At 38.6% G+C, this 22,311-nt stretch overlaps 2 protein-coding genes across 4 annotated transcripts; both read left to right on the top strand.

Annotated features, from left to right (window-relative positions):
- The first annotated feature begins 17,472 nt into the window (after positions 1 to 17,472).
- On the top strand, positions 17,473 to 21,607 carry LOC122317889 (receptor like protein 22-like). Of its 3 annotated transcripts, none has more exons than XM_043134941.1 (3): positions 17,473 to 17,651; positions 17,892 to 21,112; positions 21,261 to 21,606. In XM_043134941.1, the coding sequence occupies exon 2, from the start codon at positions 18,895 to 18,897 to the stop codon at positions 21,070 to 21,072; it is 2,178 nt and encodes a 725-aa protein (XP_042990875.1). In that variant the 5' UTR covers positions 17,473 to 17,651; positions 17,892 to 18,894; the 3' UTR covers positions 21,073 to 21,112; positions 21,261 to 21,606. The 3 variants fall into 3 exon arrangements, with proteins under 3 accessions (XP_042990875.1, XP_042990874.1, XP_042990873.1); XM_043134940.1 differs by having other exon boundaries at positions 17,474 to 17,651; positions 17,805 to 21,112; positions 21,253 to 21,607; XM_043134939.1 differs by having other exon boundaries at positions 17,474 to 17,651; positions 17,805 to 21,112.
- LOC122274467 (receptor-like protein 7) lies at positions 18,083 to 18,816 on the top strand. The gene is made up of 2 exons (XM_043083501.1): positions 18,083 to 18,681; positions 18,774 to 18,816. The coding sequence occupies exons 1-2, from the start codon at positions 18,083 to 18,085 to the stop codon at positions 18,814 to 18,816; spliced, it is 642 nt and encodes a 213-aa protein (XP_042939435.1).
- Positions 21,608 to 22,311: the final 704 nt, after the last annotated feature.

The raw sequence follows: 22,311 nt of genomic DNA, 5'->3' as shown, positions 1-22,311 counted from the left end.
GGCAGTGGGCAAGAAATCATTAAGCTTCAAGGCTCAAGGTTTCCTGTTCCCTTTCATGTTCTTTCTTTAGGTGGTTGTGATGTTGTACTTGGGGTCCAATGGTTGAAGACATTGGGCTCGATTACTTGGAATTTCTTAGATATGTCCATGAGTTTTACTTGGGAGGGTCAAGCCATTAAATTGGAGGGCTTAACTTCTGCAACTGTTCAAATGATGGTTGGTGCTAAAGGCTTCAAGTCTGATTTTGTGAATAAGCAAGGTTGGTTACTCCAATTGGTGCTTGTTGACAAAGAGTCTCCTGGAGTGTGTCAAGCAGGACCAATGTCTGGGTGACTCAAGGAGTTTGCTGATGTTTTTGAGGAGCCTATGGGACTGCCACCAAGAAGGGCATTTGACCATCCAATCAATTTGAAGGAAGGGGCCTTACCTGTTTCTGTTCGACCTTACAGGTACCCTCATTACCAAAAGTCTGAAATAGAAAAAATTGTTCATGACTTGTTGACTTCTGGTGCGGTGAGACCTAGCCAAAGTCCATTTTCTTCTCCTGTTTTGTTGGTTAAGAAAGCTGATGGAACTTGGCGTATGTGTATTGATTATAGAGCCCTAAATCAGGAAACTATTAAAGACAAGTTTCCAATCCCTATTATAGATGAACTTTTTGATGAATTGTTTGGGGCCAAGATTTTTTCCAAGCTGGATTTAAGGGCTAGTTACCACCAGATTCGAGTAAGGGAAGGAGATATTGAGAAAACTGCCTTCAGAACTCATGAAGGTCATTATGAATTCCTAGTGATGCCATTTGGGCTCACTAATGCACCTGCAACCTTTCAAGGGTTGATGAACCACATCTTCAAACCTTTTTTAAGGAGGTTTGTGCTAGTTTTTTTTTATGATATTCAGGTTTATAGTAAAACTATGGAGGACCATTTGTGGCATGTGGAAACTGTTTTAGGCATCTTAAGACAACATACTCTTTATGCTAAAATGTCTAAATGCAAGTTTGGGGTGCAGGAGATTGAGTACTTGGGCCATATTATATCTGGGAAAGGGGTGCAGACAGATTCTGTAAAAACAGCAACTATGGTTCAATGGCCCATTCCTAAAACCTTAAAGTCATTAAGAAGATTTTTAGGTTTGACTGGCTATTACAGAAAATTCATTCGAGGCTATGGTTCAATAGCAGCTCCTCTAACTAATTTGTTGAAGAAAAATTCTTTTTGTTGGACTGAAAAAGCTGCTGTTGCTTTTGACTTGTTGAAAATAGCAGTTAGCAATCCTCCTGTGTTGAGATTGCCAGACTTTAGTAAACCCTTCACCATTGAGTGTGATGCTTCTGGTGTGGGTCTTGGTGCAGTGTTAATGCAGGAGTCTCAACCTATAGCATTTTACAGCAAAGCTTTGAAAGGGAAGGCACTATTGCTGTCCACTTATGAAAAGGAGTTGTTGGCTTTGGTTTCTGCTGTGCAAAGGTGGAGGCCTTATCTTCTTGGCCATTCCTTTAAGATCAAAACTGATCAAAAAGCACTTAAGTTCTTGGTGGAACAGAAGATTGGAACTGAGGCACAACATAAATGGGTTTCAAAACTCATTGGATATGATTTTTCTGTGGATTATAAGAAAGGCAAGGAAAATGTGGTGGCCGATGCTCTTTCCAGAAAGAATGAAGAAGAGCAAGTTGTTTTGGCAGTAATTTCTTTTCCCACTCCATTGTGGATCGATGAGCTTAAAGGGAGTTATTCCTTGTGCCCAAGGATAGCAGATATTGTTACTAAGTTGCAGCTTGGGGAACCGGGTCCTGAACATTTCTCCACGCAATAAGGGTTGTTATTGAGGAAGGGTAAGTTGGTGGTTGTCCCTGCATCCTCTATGCAGTCCAAAATTCTTGAATATATTCATAATAACCCTCAAGCTGGTCATGTGGGGTATCATAAAACTTTGCATCGTGCTAGAAGAGACTTTTGGTGGGAAGGTATGAGGAAAGATGTGAGAAAATTGGTCAAGGAATGTGATGTTTGCCAAGTTAGTAAGAATGAGAATGTTTTGTACCCTGGCCTATTGCAGCCCTTATCCATTCCAGAATCTCCATGGTTGGACATTTCCATGGATTTCATTGAAGGGTTGCCTCTTTCAAATGGTGTTTCTGTGGTATTTTCTGTGGTTGATAGACTAACCAAGTCTGCCCATTTTTTTGGTCTCTCACACCCTTTTACAGCAGCTAAGGTGGCTCGAGTGTTCTTTCATGGTGTTTTCAAGTTACATGGTTTGCCTCGATCAATTGTTTCAGATAGAGACACAGTTTTCACCAGTGCATTTTGGAAACAACTCTTTCAATTGCAAGGGGTTTCACTTGATTTCAGCTCCTCTTACCATCCACAGTCTGATGGACAGACAGAAGCATTAAACAAATGCTTGGAAGGTTACTTAAGGTGTTATTGCAGTCAAAGACCTAAGGAATGGAACTCATGGTTGTCAATGGCTGAATGGTGTTATAACACCACTGTCCATTCTACCATTAGCATCACTCCTTTCGAGGCTCTTTATGGCTACCCTCCTCCTAAATTACTGGCTTATGTGCCAGGTACTTCTTCAAATGATGCTGTGAATAAGCTACTCAGATCAAGCGAAGAGTTGCTGACTTTATTAAGGGCTAATATACTCAGAGCACAGCACAGAATGAAGTTTTTTACTGATAGAAAGAGGAGTGACAGGTCATTTGAAGTTGGCGATTGGGTATTTTTAAGACTTCAGCCTTACAGACAAAAAACAGTAGCTTTGAGGCACAATATGAAGTTAGCCCCACGTTTCTATGGCCCTTTCCAGATTGTTCAAAAGTTGGGGACTGTGGCTTATAAGCTTGACTTGCCTGAATCTTCCAAAATACATCCAGTTTTCCATGTTTCTTGCCTTAAAAAGAAACTGGGTCAGCACATTACCCCATTGCCTACTTTACCCCCTACGGATTCTTCTGGTCAAGTGCAACCTGAGCCTCAACAGATTCTTGAAAGGAGAATACAGAAGAAGGGAAATCATGCTGTTACAGAAGTGTTGGTCAGATGGGTGGGAGCTACGCCTGAGGATGCTTCTTGGGAAAGTTTGTATCAGCTGCGATAGCTTTATCCTCATTTGGTGGGAACTGTACTGTGAATGTGTGTATGATTGAAGGCCTTGTGGGCAAGTCCTTTAAGGAGGGGAGAATGTAAGGTGTGTATGATTGAAGGCTGAAGAGGGAGTTAACGGTTCTAACTGTCGGAATAAAACGGTGCGTTTGATCTTAAAGGAGTAGTGTTTCTGAAGCTACAATACGATGCGTTGCAACATTAATAAAACAGTGCGTTGTATGAAGACTTAGCAAGGGTCGACTAGAAGCAAAGTGACATCGGTTCATTTGCATGTAATTGTTAGTTGTTTCTGTTAGGATCGGAAGGTAGCATAAAAAGACTGTTATGGGAGTGAAAAGTTTTATCGGAATTCTTGTAATTGGCACAGAGAGAAATTGTGGAGCTTAGGGATTGCTCGAAAATCTCTACCAATGAAATATAGTGATTAATTGATTCTTTGATTGTGTGTTCCTTACCTTGTGAGATTGTGAGGTTTACTACGTTAATCTGTTCAATTTCTATAGCTTGCAACAGAGGTCTTCTTCTGGTGGTTTCTCGAGCAGGACGAACATAACAGAAAAATGAAGCAATCGGCTGTTCTCGTTCCTTTTTGTGGAACTCCATTTCCACTACTTATGGAGAAACCACCTAATGAAGATCGACAAGTGTACTGTGGGACCCACACGCTGGCAGGAATAAGGTGGGGTTAGGGGCATTTCACCAACTCTTAACTCAATAAATATGATAATAATTTTTTGGCATCGATCTGAAGATCAATTCATTTATATCATATTTTTGTTTTATAGATGCAATTTATATGCATGCTTGGATACAACTGATTGCAAGTTTTTATAAAACCAAAGGATTAATTGTATATATAGATGTTGATCAAAGTCTAGAGAGTTTTTTTTTTGGTTAAAATGAAAATTGAATTCATGATTAATTTAACAACGATAATCGAATTCATGATTAATGCAGAGATATTGTTAATTTAGACATAAAAGTGAAATGCGTTCAATTCTTTAATTCGACTTAATTTCAAAGTCGACATTCAAAGTCAAGCATACGGCCACGTCATATTTGAAATTATGTGCAGCTTGTGGAAATAATGCGAAGACTTCAAAGTCAAGCGTACCATTATCAATATGCTTGTTGTTTGTTGTTGATCTAATTTTCAGCGATGTTTGCGGGAGTACTCCCAATCAATTTGCAATTAGAGATAAAGCATGGGAAAGCCCAATAATAATGAAATGAGAAATATATAAATAGTAATAAAATTATTTGAATTAGAATCAATATGCTTTATTGAATTTTGAAAAATAAGAAAGAAAATGTTGAAAAACATTAAAATATTATTAAAATATAATTTTTATTTTAAAATTTAAAAAACTTGAATTGTTTTTGTCTATTCAATAAAATCGTAAACATGCGTTTTGTTTATCTTTAGGAAGGAAAATAGAAGTGGAAGTAAATACTTGCTGACTCAGTACGTACTAGTTTAAACTGTTTTTGTTTAAATGATCATGCACGAATTATGTTCTATTAATTATTTATAGCCTTAGGAGGCTATATATATATATATATATATATATATTAAGCCTACTTATGTAAAGATCAATATAATTAATATCAATGGATCTTTAGTTTAGTAATGTGGTGTTTACTATGGACTAAGTGTTAGACAAGATAAACAATGCATATCAGAATCTAATTCTAGAGATCAACTTCAATCAGTTTTGAAAGCTATGCAGAGAATCTAGGAATTATAGTTTATATATTATCCAGTTGTTGTAATCTTTAATTTTGTATTTCAAATATTTTATCTTATCTCTGTATTCAAATCTGTAAAGATCATTATAAATACATAAATGCATATCAAGCTGGAACTCACTTGAACCAGCCTTCCTAATTCTTCTAGCTTGGTATCAGAGCATTCTGGCTCACCCCATCCGATCCTATATGGCCTCTCCAAGTCCTTCCTCCACTACATTCGTTCTTCCTAATATTACCCCATTAGTTTATGTCAAACTCGATGGATCCAACTACCTAAATTGGACTACTCAATTTATTCCTGTATTGCGTAGTCATGATCTCTTGAGCATTGTTGATGGCTCAGAACCCTGTCCTTCCCAGTTTATTATTGATGATACTGGGAAGCCCACATCTGATCTCAACCCTGCCTATCTGTTATGGCAGAAAAAGGATCAGTTTATTTTGGCATGGTTGAATGCCACTTTATCTGAGAAGGTTCTGTCCACAGTTTATGGACTTAACACATCTCGCCAAGTCTGGACCACTTTGGCAAATCGTTTTGCTCCGCACTCTCGATCTCGAATCTCTCATCTCAAGAGGCAACTTCAAACTTTGCACCAAGGATCTCGAAGCTGCTCTGACTACTTATTAACAGCTAAGAGCTAGTCTGACCAACTTGCTACTGTTGGCAAACCAGTAGATGAAGAGGATTTGATTTCTTATATAGTGGGAGGTTTCAATCATACTTATCATCCATTTATTACTTCATTGAATTTTGCAACTCGTGATACTTCTATCAGCTTTGATGATTTTCAAGCTGAATTGCTTAATTATGAGCAACTCATTGAATCACAAACCAAGCATGTTGCAGCAGACATCAGCATTGCTTTCTTCACACAGAAGCCAAAGCAGCAGCAGTTCAATAAGAAGAAGTTTTTCCCACAGCAAAACTACTCTCACCCACAAGGCAAACCTTCCAACAACTCTTCAACACCACCCAATCAGCAAGGTTCCAAGTCTTCTACCAATCAAAGACTTTTTTCTACAAATCGACAACCTTGTCAGATATGTGGAAAATCAAGTCACCAAGCATTAGATTGTTATCACCATATGAATTTCTCATACCAAGGCCGCCATCCTCCATCTCAGCTTGCAGCACTAGCAGCCCAGTTCAATGTTTCTCAGGAGGTTGAACAGCCATGGTATTTGGATAGTGGCGCAACAAACCACATAACAGCTGATCTTGACAACTTAACAATCCAACAACAGCCATATCAGGGTGCAGACAAAGTAAAAGTTGGCAATGGAGGAGGTTTGCATATCACACACACTGGTTCTTCCTTCTTTTCCTCTTCTAAGTCCAAATTTCTACTCCAGAATATTTTAAGATGTCCTCATGCTTCTTCTAACTTATTATCCATTCAGAATTTTTGTCAAGATAACAATTGTTATTTTATACTTACTGCCTCTTCTTTTATTGTTAAGGACTTGCAAACCCAGGAGAGACTCCTCTAAGGACCGAGTGAAGCTGGCTTGTACCCCATTTATTTGCAGCATTTTCAGTTCAATAAAACCTCCACAAGGCCTATCTCTCCTCCCTCTTTTACTGCATTGCTAGGAGTCAAAGCACCAATCCAAGTTTGGCACTCAAGATTGGGCCATCCCTCTGCACCTATTCTTCATCAATTAATTACTAGTTCTATGTTATCTCTCTCAGGTCCCTCTAGGTTAACTAAACTTTGTGAATCTTGTCAAGTATCCAAGAGTCACAAACTTCCATTTAGTGAGTCAACTAGCAGGTCTACATCTCCTTTGGAATTAATCCATTCAGATTTGTGGACCTCCCCTATTTCTTCTGTAAGTGGGTGCAAATTCTATGTAATTTTTATTGATGATTTCTCTTGCTTTGCATGGCTCTTTCCTTTGCATCACAAATCAGATGTTACTATGTGCTTTATTAGATTCAAGTGTTTGGTTGAAAACTTATTCTCTTGCAAAATAAAAAAGTTCCAAACTGACAATGGAGGAGAATATACTTCAACCTCATTCAAAACATTCCTTGAAACACATGGTATCCTCCATCGTCTAACCTGTCCATCTACATCTGAACAAAATGGGATCTCTGAAAGAAAGCACAGGCATATCACTGAGACTGGTTTGTCTCTTCTTGCACAATCTAAACTCCCATCCAAGTATTGGGTTGATGCCTTCTTAACTGCCACCTATCTCATCAATCGACTTCCTACTCCAGTTCTTGCCAATACTTCTCCATATTTCAAGTTGTTCAATACACAACCAACTTACTCAGATCTTAAAACTTTTGGTTGCACTTGCTACCCCCTTCTTCGCCCATATAACACTCATAAACTACATTACCGTAGTAAAAAGTGTATTTTCCTAGGATATAGTGCTAATCAAAAGGGCTATCGTTGCTTGGACCCTCATTCTGGTTGTGTCTATATCTCAAGACATGTGGTGTTTGATGAACTCGATTTTGATGCACAAGACATGCTCACTCGAACTGCAGAGGGTGCTACTCCTGGTTCCACACTTTCCACTACTACAGGTTTGTCTCTTCCCACCTTTAGTTCTTCTATTGATCTTTCTATCCCTTCCAATGCTGTTACTCATGCTCCTTACAATCAATCTACTGCAGTGATCACAACAGAATCTGACTCTCCTTTTGGGTCCCCATTAGATCACTCACCTGATTCTTTGACCTCATCTAATTCTCCTACTAATTCCACTACATCTACAACACCTGCTTCTATAGAATCTGCTATCTCCTTACCTTCCCGTATGGTTACTAGGTCACAAACAAACTCCTTAAAACCCAAATAGTTTCCTGATTATAAACTCTTTTTCTCTACTAAACACCCTCTTCAAGCTTTGTCAACCATTACTCTTCCTCAAGAACCAAAAACTTACTCCCAAGCAGTGAAAGATAAGAATTGGTGTGATGCTATGCAGGCTGAATTCAAAGCTGTTTTAACCAACAACACATGGACTTTATGTCCACGCCCTGCAGCTAAGAAAGTAGTGAGGAACAAATGGGTTTTTAAACTTAAACAAAAATCTGATGGCTCCATTGACAGGTACAAAGCAAGGCGTGTGGCAAAAGGATTTGATCAAGAAAATGGCATTGATTTCACTGAGACCTTCAGTCCCGTCATTAAACCGGCAACTATTAGACTGGTTTTAGCTCTTGCTGTACACTACAACTGGACCATTCGACAACTGGACATCTCTAATGCCTTCCTACATGGATTTCTTGAAGAGGAGGTTTTCATGGAACAGCCTAAAGGGTTTGAAGATCCTTAGCATCCAGAATATGTCTGCAAACTTCAGAAATCTTTATATGGGCTCAAACAAGCCCCTAGGGCCTGGTTCATGCGTCTCTCACAAGCATTATTGGAACTTGGATTTATTGGTTCCAGTGTTGACACTTCTTTGTTCACTTTTCATCAGCATAATATATGCATTCATGTCCTTATTTACGTGGATGATATCATAGTTACAAGTAACTCTTCTACTGCTGTTTCTCAACTTGTTTCTACTTTGAGCCATGAATTTGCAGTCAAAGATCTTGGTGCACTCTCCTTTTTCTTGGGCATTCAAGTCACACACACCCCTAATGGTCTTCATCTTCATCAGGGCAAATATGTGACAGATCTACTTCATCGAACCAAGATGGCAGGTGCCAAACCTGCATCAACTCCTTGCTGTACAGGTAGTAAACTCTCCAAGTTTTCTGGTGAACCTCTGCCTGACCCTACAAAATATCGAACCGTGGTTGGTGCTTTGCAATACCTTACATTAACTCGACCAGATATCTCTTATAGTGTCAACCAACTCTGCCAATTTTTGCATTGTCCAACCACAATTCATCTCACTGCTGCTAAACGGGTCTTAAGGTATCTTAAGGGGACACTTCAGTTTGGTCTTCATTTCACAAAGGGTTCTCTACAACTCCATGGTTTTTGTGATTCTGATTGGGCTGGTAGCCCCGACGATCGTAAATCAGTAACAGGCTATGCTATATACCTTGGTCCATGCTTGATTTCATGGGCTGCAAAGAAGCAACCTGTTGTAGCTAGATCTAGTACTGAAGCTGAGTACAGATCCATGGCTATCATAGTAGCTGAGTTATATTGGCTGCGAATACTATTCCGTGAGCTACAAATTCCATTAACATTTGCTCCATGCCTATGGGTTGACAACATTGGAGCTCTTGCTCTATCTTCCAACCCTGTGTTTCATGCTAGGACGAAACACATTGAAGTAGATTACCACTTCATCCCTGAGAAGATTTTAAACAAAGATTTACAAGCTCATTATATCTCTACTTATGATCAGCCATCAAACATATTCACCAAGGGCCTCTCCTCTTCACGTTTCTTACTACTTCGAGACAAGTTGATGCTGTGCTCTCTCCCCATCAACTTGAGGGGGGATGTTAGACAAGATAAACAATGCATAACAGAATCTAATTCTAGAGATCAACTTCAATCAGTTTCGAAAGCTATGCAGAGAATCTAGGAATTACAGTTTGTATATTATCCAGTTGTTGTAATCTTTAATTTTGTATTTCAAATATTTTATCTTATCTCTGTATTCAAATCTGTAAAGATCATTATAAATACATAAATGCATATCAAGCTGGAACTCACTTGAACCAGCCTTCCTAATTCTTCTAGCTCTAAGTATTTATTATGTATTGTCTCTCAGGTGAAAAAAAGTTTTAAATTTCCTGTTACAAGAACGACATTAATATAGCGTTATTCAATCGAGACATTGTCCCGCGCATATGTCGATCTATTTCTTATAAGGAATTTTTAAAATTAAAAAGTTTATGGAACAGAATGAGAGAATTAAAGAGAGAGATCAGTTGGAAGATGATCAGTAAGTAAAAATTTATTTAGATCTTTACAAATCTACACCCCTCCCTACACCTTCATTGGATTCTTTATCGCCCCCCTCCCCTCCTCCCAAAAGGACAGTATCCAATCTGTAAATGTAAACTTTTATACCGAACCATGTAAATCTATATATCTCTTTCTTAATATATATTTTATACGTTTTATTTATTATTTACTTCATAGATGAGCATCTAAATATCATATCAGTACCCACGCCATCATCGTTAGCTTGGAAGCTCCGAACAATTTGTCTTTAGATGTTGTACAAGATTTCTCGCTTTCACAAACAAGTCTGGAATAAAAGTATATCAACAATAATTGCATTCGTGCTTGTAGAAATAATGTTACCACATATGTAAAAATGCAATGCGTTTAATTCTTGTGGTAGACTTAGGGAAGACTTTCAAAGTCAAGCACACAATTATTGAAAATAACACAACGACTATGCCATGAGAACTAGTTTTTCAAATACATTGCATCATTAGATACACTTTCTTTTTATTTGAGGAATTCTCTTTTCAAGTGCATTCATGGTACGATTCTCTACTCTTTTTCATGTTATTGAATTATATTCAATTTATTATTAATAATTCTTTAAAGTTTAAATTAAAAGGTTGATGGGGGAGAGAATGAAATAACTTAGAGAGCAGAGATCAGCTAGTAGAGTAACTAAAAATTTACTCAGATTGAAGAGAAAGATAGATTATAGAGAGGGGCTTTATCAAGCTAGATTTGGTGGACGTCCCTCTAAATTATAATATATTATGTTCTAAAAATTTTTTTGGCCATGAGAAGGGAATTATAAAGGATAATCATATGACCAAGCAGAAGCTTGAAAAATGGAATGATCTAGAGAATATTGAAATAAATCAACCTCAATTATTTATTTTAAGATTTTTTTTTTTTTTTGAAAAGAATCACTTTGTATTCATATTCAACTATTAACAGTATTAGTATACATTTTGTCTATGAGTAACTGATTTACAATCAACTCTGGTCCCTCCTCTATCCAATACACATCATCCTCCCCAAACATAGCCAGTTTTGCTAGTTGATGAGCTACCTCGTTACCCTCCCTGTGGATAAAACTCACCTCCCACCTGTTGTACATCTTTAGTTTCTGCTGCAGGCCTTCCACTAAGTGACCAAACCTTGAATCATCCCCCCTATGTTTCATTACCGCATCAATTACACACTTAGCATCCCCTTCAAACACCACACCCCATAACCCCAAATCCTCACACAGCACCATTGCTTCCCAAAGTGCAGTACATTCTGCAACAAAAGCATGGCAACTATATGGCCTTTTAGCACACTTAGCAGCAAAAATATCACCATTACAGTCCCTGATGACAACCCCCACACCCATACACCTCGAAGCTACATTAATAGCTGCATCAAAGTTAACTTTGAGTTGCAAACCCACTGGCTTCCTCCATCCCCTCCCTCTCCCATTCCCAGCTTTAACAGTTTCCTTCTCACCACTACCCTCCAGCCTTCTTCGAGCTAGCTTAAAATTTTCATAACCCACCAAAGACATCTGCATCACAGTAGCTGGACCCAACATTTGCTTGTCAAAAATGGCTTTATTTCTCCGGTGCCAAATGTTTCTCAACATCATCACCATCTTCTCAACTTCCTCAGTTGAGAGTTTACAAAACATATCATTTAAGAGCTGAAAAACATCATACACTCCAACCCTCCATTTCTGAACAGGACTCCTCTCTTCTGCCCACACATCAGAGGCTGCTGGGCACCACCAAATCGCATGCATCACTGTTTCTTCATCTTTCTCACACAATGGGCACATTTCATCCTCAACAACCCTTCTCTTTCTTAAGTTCACTTTTGTTGGAAGGATATTATTGATCACCTTCCATAGAAAATGTTTAACAGAACCAAGAACATCAAGGTGCCATAATTTCTTCCATGTTTTTACCTCATTTCCAGCTCTCGAGGCCTCACCCTCTTTCTGCCTTCTTCTCTCTTGCTCCATATGGTAAGCACTCTTGACAGAATACTTACCATCTTTTGTAAGCTCCCATGTCAGTCTATCCTCAGCTCCCATTGGCCAAATTGGTAGTGACAGTATCAAATCAGCTTCCTCCTCATCAAAAATTTGTCTCACAAGCTCCACCTTCCAACCTTTTGTATTATCATCAATCAAATCAGATACCTTGGCCTCTGCTTGTAATATTTTAACTTGGGATTGAACACAACCTGTTACAGGCTTAGGTAACCATTTTTGTCCCCAAATTTTTATATTCTTTCCATTTCCCACTCTCCATATCAAGCCTCTCCTTACTACCCCCAAAGCTGACCAAATACTCCTCCATATGAAGGATGGAGACTTTCCGAGTTGAGCTTCAAGTAATTGAGAGTTTCTGAAATATTTTTCTTTAAAAACTCTTGCCACCAAAGAACTTGGATCCTTTAATATTCTCCATCCCTGCTTAGCAAGCATGGCCAAATTAAAATCTTCAAGTAATCTAAATCCCAACCCTCCACTTGTTTTACTCAGTCCCATACAGTTCCATTTCCTCCAATGAATCCCTTTGTCTCTTTTATATTGAGCCCACCAGAATTTAGCAAATAACTGCTCAATTTCCTTACATAACCTTTGAGGCAGCTTAAACACACTCATTGTATAAGTTGGGATAGCTTGTAGCACAGCCTTAATCAAAACTTCCTTCCCAGCTTTTGATAGGAATCCATTTTTCCAATTTTGAATCCTACACCATACTCTATCCTTAAGTCCCCTAAGGGCATTATATTTTGATCTCCCCACAACAGCAGGCAATCCGAGATATTTCTCATATTTGTCACAAACAAAAGACCCAGCCTCCATGAATATTCCTTTTCTCACACTTTCCTTAGTATTTGAGCTAAAGAAAATCGAAGTCTTTTGCTTATTTAGTTTCTGCCCTGAAGCTTTTTCATAGCATTCAAGTATCTCATAAATGCTTCTCCATTCCTCCTTAGTAGCCTTGCCAAATATCACACAATCATCTGCAAACAGCAGGTGATTTACCCTTAAACCCCCCCTAACTGCTGCCACCCCTTTTAGGATCCCATCCCTTTCAGCTTTCAAGAAGAATTGACTCAAGCCTTCAGCACATATCAAGAACAGATAGGGAGAGAGAGGATCCCCCTGCCTCAATCCCCTAGATGGAATTATTTTCTTCCCAGGCCTGCCATTCACCACCACAGAGTAACTTACTGTTTGCACACACTCCATGAGAAGCCTTGTGATTTTCTCCCCAAACCCCAACTTGAGGAGCATAGCTTTCAGAAAAGGCCACTCCACTCTATCATAGGCCTTAGACATATCAATTTTTACAGCCATATTCCCAGATTTTCCTTTGTGTTTTGACTGCATCGAGTGTAATAATTCAAAAGCCACCAAAATATTGTCAGTTATAAGCCTATCAGAGATAAAAGCACTCTGATTTTGGGAAATTACCACATTCAGCACCTTTTTGATTCTATTGGCAAGAACTTTTGAAATTAGCTTATACAATACATTGCACAAGCTAATTGGTCTAAATTCCATAACATTCTTCGGCTCCTTCACCTTTGGCACCAAAGCAATAAGGGTATGATTCAGATTTCCAGTTATAGATCCCCCATTAAGGACTTCCAACACTGCACCTCCCACTTCCTTTCCAACTACACCCCAATGTCTTTGATAAAAACCTGCCCCAAACCCATCTGCCCCAGGTGCCTTCCATGGAGACATTTCTTTTAAGGCCCTTTCCACCTCTCCCATCCTAAAAGTCCCTTCAAGTTCCTCCCTCATCTCCCTACCAATTTTTGGTTTAATCTCAGCAACACAGCCTTCAATATTACCCAAGGAAGGTTCACTTGAATTATAGACTTCCAAAAAATAGTCTCTAAAAGCCCCTTCAATCTCTGGTGGTTTCCTGAGGATACACCCCTGTGAGTTTGCAATTTCACAAATCAAGTTCTTCCTCTTCCTCTGGCTAGCACAAGCATGAAAGAACTTAGAATTTCGATCACCATTCTGCAACCAATGTGCCTTGGCTCTTTGTTTCCACCATATATTCTCTTGTTCCAACAGTTTTTCTAACTCCCCACTGACCCTATTAATTTCAGCTACATGGCCAGGCCCTTCCACTTCCTTAAGAATTTTGAGTCTCTCAGAAATTCTTTTGATATTTTCCCCTCTCTTAGCATCCCTTTCTTTTGACCACACACTAAGAGCCTGTCTACAAGAATTAAGACACATCTGGACATAGCACAGTTTTCCTTCCACCCTATTGTTTCCTCTCCACCCACCACACACAGTTTTATTACACTCCCCATCCACATCCCAACTCATTTCATATCGAAACATCTTCTGCCTTCTCTCCATATAGTACCCTTCCCTAAAACAAGTCAGCAAAAGAGGGAGGTGATCAGAACCCCAAGCAATTACAGTCTCCACCCCTACCCTTTTAAATTCCCTTCTCCACACTTGATTAGCAACTGCTCTATCCAGCCTTTTTTTAACAAAGGAATCATCTTCATGGCCATTTGACCATGTATACTTCAAACCCCTCCACCCAAGATCACTCAACCCCCCATTCATTAGAGCCACTCTAAACTCTTCCATTTGACCCTCCCTTCTTTCTCTCCCACCCCACTTCTCCCCTTGAGACACAATTTCATTAAAATCCCCTATTACACACCATCCAACCTCAATTGGAGGCTTAATGGCTTGTAATAACTCCCAAGAAACCCTTCTCTTAGCTGTTTCTGGATTCCCATAAAATCCAGTCAATAGCCACTTCGACCCCCCACCTCTTCTATCTATTACCCACAAACTAATATGCCATTGAGAATATGACCATAGTTCAAATTTTTCCACATCCTTCCACAGCATCACCAACCCACCACTCAACCCTCTCGGTTCCACCACCAAACAACCCTCAAAACCCAACTTTTTTTGCACATAACCCACCTTATTGGATCTCACCTTTGTTTCCATAATGAAAACAACATCTGGCCTCTTTTCCTTTACAAGCTTGTAAAGGACTTGAACTGTCCGAGGGTTGCCAAGCCCTCGGCAGTTCCAGCTTAGGACCTTCATTGGTCCTGGCAGGGCTGCTTCACAGCACCTGCCATTAACAATGGAACCACACCCCCCTCCTTTGTTTCTTTGTTACCACTTCGACATCATCACCCTCTTTCTCTGTTTTCCCCACCTTCCTCCTTTTTCTTTCAATCAACACCACCTCCCCATCTAATTTTCCAACTCCCCTTGCTCTCCTCTTCCATGTCTTCCCTTGTTCTCGAATCTTTTCACTCTCAACCCCTTCACAAACCAGATTTTGTGTCATTACAACCTCCTCCCTTTCTAACATATCATTTTTATTTTCCAATCCACATTCCACTAACCTATCATCTTCCCCCTCACTATCTAAACTTACCTCCCCAATCAATCCATTTATTTTTTCCCCACCACTTCCCCCTTCCTCTGTCTCCTTCAGCAACATATTACTAACCTCTCCCCCCTTTATTTCCCCACTCTCTCCCTTAGAAACTTCCTCACCATTATTTTTACTCTCCTCTTCCCTCACTATATCATCCTCACCTTTCTCATTAATTTTTTCCATTCTCCACCCTCCACCCATAGAGTAAACACTCTCCTCTCCTTTTTTATCTCTCTCACTATTCTCATTTCTTCCCCCATTCCTCTCTACATTAGCACTCCAGTAACCTTTCTTTTTTGGTCCCCCTTCAGCCCTCAACCACGATCCATACTGCTCCATTACATTCTTACCACTCCCACTCCCCTTTGTGCCATTAACACAACCATCCTCACCATGAATCAACCATCCACAGTGAAAACATAGCCTAGGCATTTTCTCATACTTCAAATTAACCCATACATTTTGCCCCTTCACTTTGATCCATTTCCCTCTCACAACAGCCTTTTTCAGAGCAATTTCCACTCTAATTCTCAAGTATTTTCCCCAACCAATCCCATCTACAGGCACATCCACCTCTCTCACCCTGCCAAGAGTCTCACCAATTAATCTCCCCTTCTCCTTTGTCATATACGCCAATGGAAGATTATGGATCTGAATCCAAAATGGCTCACTCTCAAACTTCCACTCGTTTGGCTGTGTAAACACATCAAACTCTTGGAGTGCAAACAGTTGGTTGTCAAACAACCAAGGTCTACCATCCATCACTCTCATTTTATCACTAAGAGTTCGAAATATAATGACAAATTTATTTTTCCCTACCTCTTTGAATTCTGCAGGTTTGCTGATGCGCCATATTTTCCCCATGGTTGAAGAAATGATTTCTCTGCCAACTGATCTCTCCATACAGACCTTCCCGATGGCACTCCTTTCCCCCTGCTCCCGAACTTCCTCTTCTGCCTCCTCGCCTACATCTACAACTGCATTCTCCTCCTCCGATAACCTCAGTTTCTTCCACTGAGCTTCCAGTCCATTCATCCCTCCGATCGAGTTCACGTTCATGGCTACCTCACTCGAGCAGTTAGTTATAACTGCTATTACACCACCTCTATTCCTTAGAGAGAATAGAGAGGAGACTCTTGAATCACTGTCATCATTTGATAACCATTTTATTTATTTTAAGATTTAGTAATGCTACGTATAATCCTTAAATGAGGATTGCAATGTAGACCTAGATAATTTTATATTAAAATTTTTTAAAATTATAAAATATCTCTCATAAAATGATATTTTTTCTTATTCGATAAAGAGTCTGCACATGCAGTTTCTAAGTGGAGACTGTAAATAAAATTTCTTTTTATGATTAGGGTGCGGATCCTTCTAGAGCCACCGTTGGGAGCTCCTGTTAGGCTTAGAATTTTTTTTTTACATCATTTTTTAATACTTTTAAACATTTAAAAAAATAAAAAATTCATAATAATATTAAATAAAATTTTCTTAATCATTAAAAAAAAAATACTGAGAGCGGTGGCTGCCCGCGGGGATCTAGCATTTCTCTTAGGGTGCTGCCATGATGAGCCACTGTCTCGCACTCAACGTCAATACTATTGCTAAGCCATTCGCCGGTTCACTGAATCTGAAGAAATGTCACCCAGAGAAAAAGGCATCGTGTGGACTGGCGCTGGTCTAAGATAAACGGCGACACAATGGATCTGGGTTGTTGAATTAACTGCACCTAGACCATTGACCACTGACCTACGTCTCCCTCAATCTCAACGACGTCGAGGGAAGGAGAGAGTTGGGAGAAGACAGATGAGAGAAAAAAATCACGCGGAAGATACGGGGTAAAAACAGGGATCTAAAGAAAAATAAGGTTCGGGATCATGGCTGCTAAAGTAATAAAAGATGGTTTAACGCTATTAGTTTTTAACAAAGAGTAGGTCTTGGTAATTTTATTTTTAAAAATATTTAAAATTATAAAAATATTTCTTTTAAAGTATTTTTTTTATTTACTAAATAATCTGCACATACAGTTTTATTTGAAGACTGTAAATAGAATTTTTTTTAAAAAAAGAAAAAAAAAAGGTTAGACTTAGAATATTATAATATTAAAATATAATAAAATTATAACAACCATAATTGAATTATTTTCACTTTTTTAATTGAAAGAATTTTAAAGTCAAGCATACCAGTAATACCGTTGTACTTGTAATTATGCTTGTGGAAATATTAATGCAATTACTTTAGTTGAAGACTTCAAAGTCAAGCATAGACCTTTTCAGTCTACTCACCTGCTTCACTCCAACTGAAATAATAAATATGAGCAGGTGAACGAAAATGGATCCCAAATTGAATTTATAGCCCTCTGAACGTGAAAGAAGACCGTGGCCCGAATCTTGTGACAGACGTAATACTCGACACCTCTTCGAGCGGTGTATCTTCCTGCTATTGTAAGTACCCCAACCGTCTTTTTCTTTCCTATATTTTTCTCAACCATATGATGTTTCGGCTTTCATTTTTGGCAGCAGAAATTGACTCAACTTTCCTTACATTTTTTGTCATTTTTTTTTTCTTTTTTCTAATTTTGGTGCTACGTATATCAGATTTGTGCTATCTTCTGTTCAACATTCAATGAGAATTCCACTCCTTTCATGGCTTTTCTTCATGCCCGTATTCTTACTTTCTATCAGCTTTTATGTTCCTATGGTTTGCGGAAAATGTCTTACCAATCAGAAAGCCTTGTTGCTCCAATTGAAGAATAGCCTCGTTTTTCACAATGCTTCATCTACAAAACTGGTGCACTGGAACAAAAGCATCGATTGTTGCTTATGGGAAGGCGTGACCTGCAACAAGGGACGTGTTATTGGTCTTGACCTCAGCAATGACTATCTCATGTTCACTTGACAATTCAAGCAGCCTGTTCAAGCTTCAATATCTTCAGAATCTGAATTTAGCATACAACTACTTCAACGATTCTGAGATTCCTTCAGAATTTAATAAGTTGTCGAATTTGGTTTATTTAAACCTTTCAAATGCAGGCTTTCAAGGACAAATTCCAATTACAATTTCGCATTTAAAAGGATTGGTTATTCTCGATTTAAGTGATTTGGGCTTGAAGCTTGAGAATCCAAATCTAAATATGCTTGTTCAAAACCTTTCGAAGCTTACGGAACTTTATCTCGATGGTGTGGATATATCAATGCAAGGGCATGAGTGGGGCCCAACATTATCATTTTCACTACCAAATCTAAGAGTGTTAAGCTTGTCAAATTGCGATCTGTCGGGGCCTTTTGATCCGTCCTTGGTGAATCTCAAATCCCTCTCAGTTATTCGTATGAGTGGTAACAACTTCTCTGCTCCGATTCCTGGCTTTTTGGCAGAATTCAGAAATTTGACAACCTTGATCTTCAGTGGCTCTTCATTGAATGGAAAATTTCCAGAAAAGATCTTTCAAATTCCAACATTGCAAATGGTTGACCTGTCAAAAAATGATCAACTTGAAGGTTTCTTGCCAGAATTTCCGTCGAATGGATCTCTTCAAACCCTATTCCTTAGTGAAACAAATTTTTCAGGGTCATTGCCATATTCTATTGGGAATCTCAAACTATTGTTTGAAGTCTATCTTTCTTATTGTAATTTCAGTGGAGAAATTCCGAAGTCAATGGCAAATCTCACCGAATTGTTTCATTGGACATGTCATGGAACAGATTCAATGGATCAATTCCATCATTAAGCATGAGCAAGAATCTGAAAACAATAGACCTTCACAACAATGATTTAACAGGTCAAATTTCTTCCACTCGATGGGTAGATCTTTTGAATTTGGAGGTTCTTGATTTGAGTTCCAATTCACTAGAAGGGAGTATTCCAGTTTCTCTTTTTTCCCTTCCATCATTGCAAGAATTATACCTTCAAAACAATCGATTTTCTGGCCAACTTGATGAATTTTCAACTGCTCCTTCTTACTTATTGAATTCTCTTGATTTAAGTCACAACAACTTGGAAGGGCAAATTCCCATGTCTCTGTTTAAACTAACTTCTCTTAGGGCACTTGATCTTTCTTCAAATAACTTCAATGGCTCCTGGCAGTTTAGTGCAACTCAGAAATTAAAGGATCTTAACTATCTCGATCTTTCATACAATGATCTCTCAATTGAATATAGTGGAATTAATTCTTCAATATTCTCTTCTCCCCAAATTTCAACTTTGAAATTGGCTTCTAACAAGTTGAAAAGATTCCCAGATTTCTTGCGAAACCAATCTGCCTTATATGTTCTAGACCTTTCAAACAGCCAGATTCATGGAGAAATACCACACTGGATTTGGGAATCTATTTCGCTCATGATCTTAAACCTCTCCAACAACCACTTGGTCATGAATCTAGAAAGACCTTTTCTTTCTATAATCAGAGTGGTGGATCTAAGCTCCAACGAACTCCAAGGGCAACTCCCAAGTCTCCCATGGTCTGCTGACTACTTGGATTTATCAAAGAATAATTTCCACTCGAGCATACCAACTAGCATCATTGACTCCATGACTAATACGCATTTCCTTTCTCTTTCGAGCAATAAATTTTATGGGAGTATCCCCGAATCAATTTGCAATGCTACAAGTCTTAGTGTCCTGGATTTATCTAACAATTTCTTGAGCGGCATGGTCCCCCGTTGCTTACTTGAAATGAGTAAGACTAGAGAGCAGTTTGAGCCAATTCTAGCGGTGCTAAATCTAAGGAAAAACTACCTCACTGGTAAAATTCCTGATACGTTTCGAAGTAATTGTGGTTTGCAAACTTTAGATCTTGGTGAAAACCAATTAGAAAGAAAATTGCCAAAGTCTTTGGCCAAGTGCACAAATTTGGAGTTCCTAGACATCGGGAATAACAACATTGAGGATACTTTCCCATGTTACTTGACGAAGATATCTATGTTGCGTGTCCTTGTTTTGCGATCAAACAAGTTTGATGGACCTATTGATTGCATGGAGTCCAATGCCACTTGGCCAATGCTTCAAATTTTAAATTTAGCTTCAAATAATTTCAGTGGTAAGCTGACAGAAAAGTCGTTTGGCATCTTAAAGGCACTGATGGCCAATAAAGATGAAGTGGAGTTGGAGCATATTCATAGAAATTTTCAGTTTCCCAGAGCGTATGGTTTTAATTATCAAGATAAGCTGACAATTATTGTCAAAGGTCTATCTCTGAATCTGGTGAAGATACTAACTCTTTTCACCATCCTTGACCTTTCATGCAACAACTTTGATGGGCCTCTCCCTAAAGAAATTGGAAATTTCAAATCACTATATGTCCTCAACTTGTCTCATAATGGTTTCACAGGAAATATTCCACAATCTTTGGGAAAATTAAGTTATCTTGAGTCACTAGACTTGTCAAGCAATAAGCTTACTGGTGAGATTCCTGTCCAACTCGCAGATGGTCTAATTTTTCTATCAGTCCTCAATCTTTCGTTCAATCAATTGTCGGGAAAAATTCCACAAATCAAGCAATTTGCTACATTCCCAATATCTTCCTACAAGGGGAACATAGGATTATGTGGCTTTCCTTTGGAAGAACATTGCAAAGGTGAAGGGCCGGGATTGTCGCCTCCAACATTTGTAGAATCTGACTCGAATTCTGGGATTGGAATTGATTGGAACTTTATAAGTGTTGAATTGGGATTTGTTTTTGGTTTTGGGATTTCTGTTGGGCCTCTTATGTTTTGGAAAAGGTGGAGGATGTGCTACTACAAACATGCTGATGACATATTTTTTAAGATCTTCCCTCGGCTATATATTACATTAGAAAACCGTCGAAGACAAGCATACATGAACCATAGGCGACGAGCTCGCAGAAATCAAGGAAGGAGCCATGAGTGATAGCTTGATAGACATGTGCCATGAGGAGTAATGTTATCAGGCAAGACTTTTCTACGTTTCAATATAACAAAAAATGAAAAATAAAATTTTCCAAGCAATTGGATGTGAATATTGCTTTAAATGATATTGCTTGTTGTTATAAAGCTAAAAATGTTATTAAAATAATACTTTTGATGGTAGATTTGCAGGTGATTTATGGAAGGTCATGAACCGGATTTGGAAGCAAACTGACTAATGTTGTCGGCGTCGCTATTATATTTTGGCACTCGACTTTTTAAAGTAAGATTGGCAATAAATGGATGTACTTTTATATATATATATATATATAGCTAGCTTTAAGTTTTACTGGACTTCCAAGCATAAATCTATAGACTCAATAAACATAAGGTATATGCAATAGATGTACTGAGGGATATGAAATGTAATACCAATTTGAGCTGTAATGGCTTGTAATGGCTTTTCATGGAGTGGATTATTTAAAAATATAAATAGTATTAGATTTGCAAATAGTTGATGAAAAAAGTGGTGTAATGGCTTGTAGTATCTTACCTGTATGCTACATGAAAAGTGGTTTAAGAGTCCATGCATTTATTTGAGTTATAAAGAAATTAAGAATGGTTATAAGCAAAGATGCAAAACTAACTTTGACAATACTAATTTGGGAATTCTGATGTTATTTAAGCATTTTAATTTCTTTTACATATATTAACATACGATTACCATCCAAAATCTTATACATGGTATTACGTACAATTGGTCATGATGAATTTGTAAGAATATATATATATATATATATATTCATATCTCATGCAGGCACTAGCCAAAGTCCCACAAATACCATGCATTGCAAGAACTACTACTCACCCAGTTAACAAGCACAGCAGAATCACTCTCAATCTCAAGCTACGAGTACCCCAAAGAAGAACAGAGTCGCACTCCACTAGCCCAAGCTCGCATCTCTGCTTCCAATTTAGTGCCAAAACCATAAGCTTCCAAAAACCAGCAAGAAAATTTCCCTCGGCATCTCGAATCACTCCTCCCCCACCACTATTGCCGGGATTCCCTCTACAACTCCCATCCATATTAAGCTTCACCCAGCCCGCTGCTAGCCGATTCCATTTAATCACATTAGGCCAAAGACGCTTGAGGGGCCAGACTGGAATCTCCGTAATCTCGAGAACTCTTCTATCTGCAGGAGTCAAAGAAGACACCTTCACAATATTTGCTGAAATGTGCCTC

Source organism: Carya illinoinensis, chromosome 8 (assembly GCF_018687715.1).
Source record: "Carya illinoinensis cultivar Pawnee chromosome 8, C.illinoinensisPawnee_v1, whole genome shotgun sequence".
NCBI classification, from domain to species: Eukaryota; Viridiplantae; Streptophyta; class Magnoliopsida; order Fagales; family Juglandaceae; genus Carya; species Carya illinoinensis.
The sequence above is the reverse complement of the archived record's forward strand: the minus strand, read 5'-3'. Positions and strand labels throughout refer to the sequence as shown.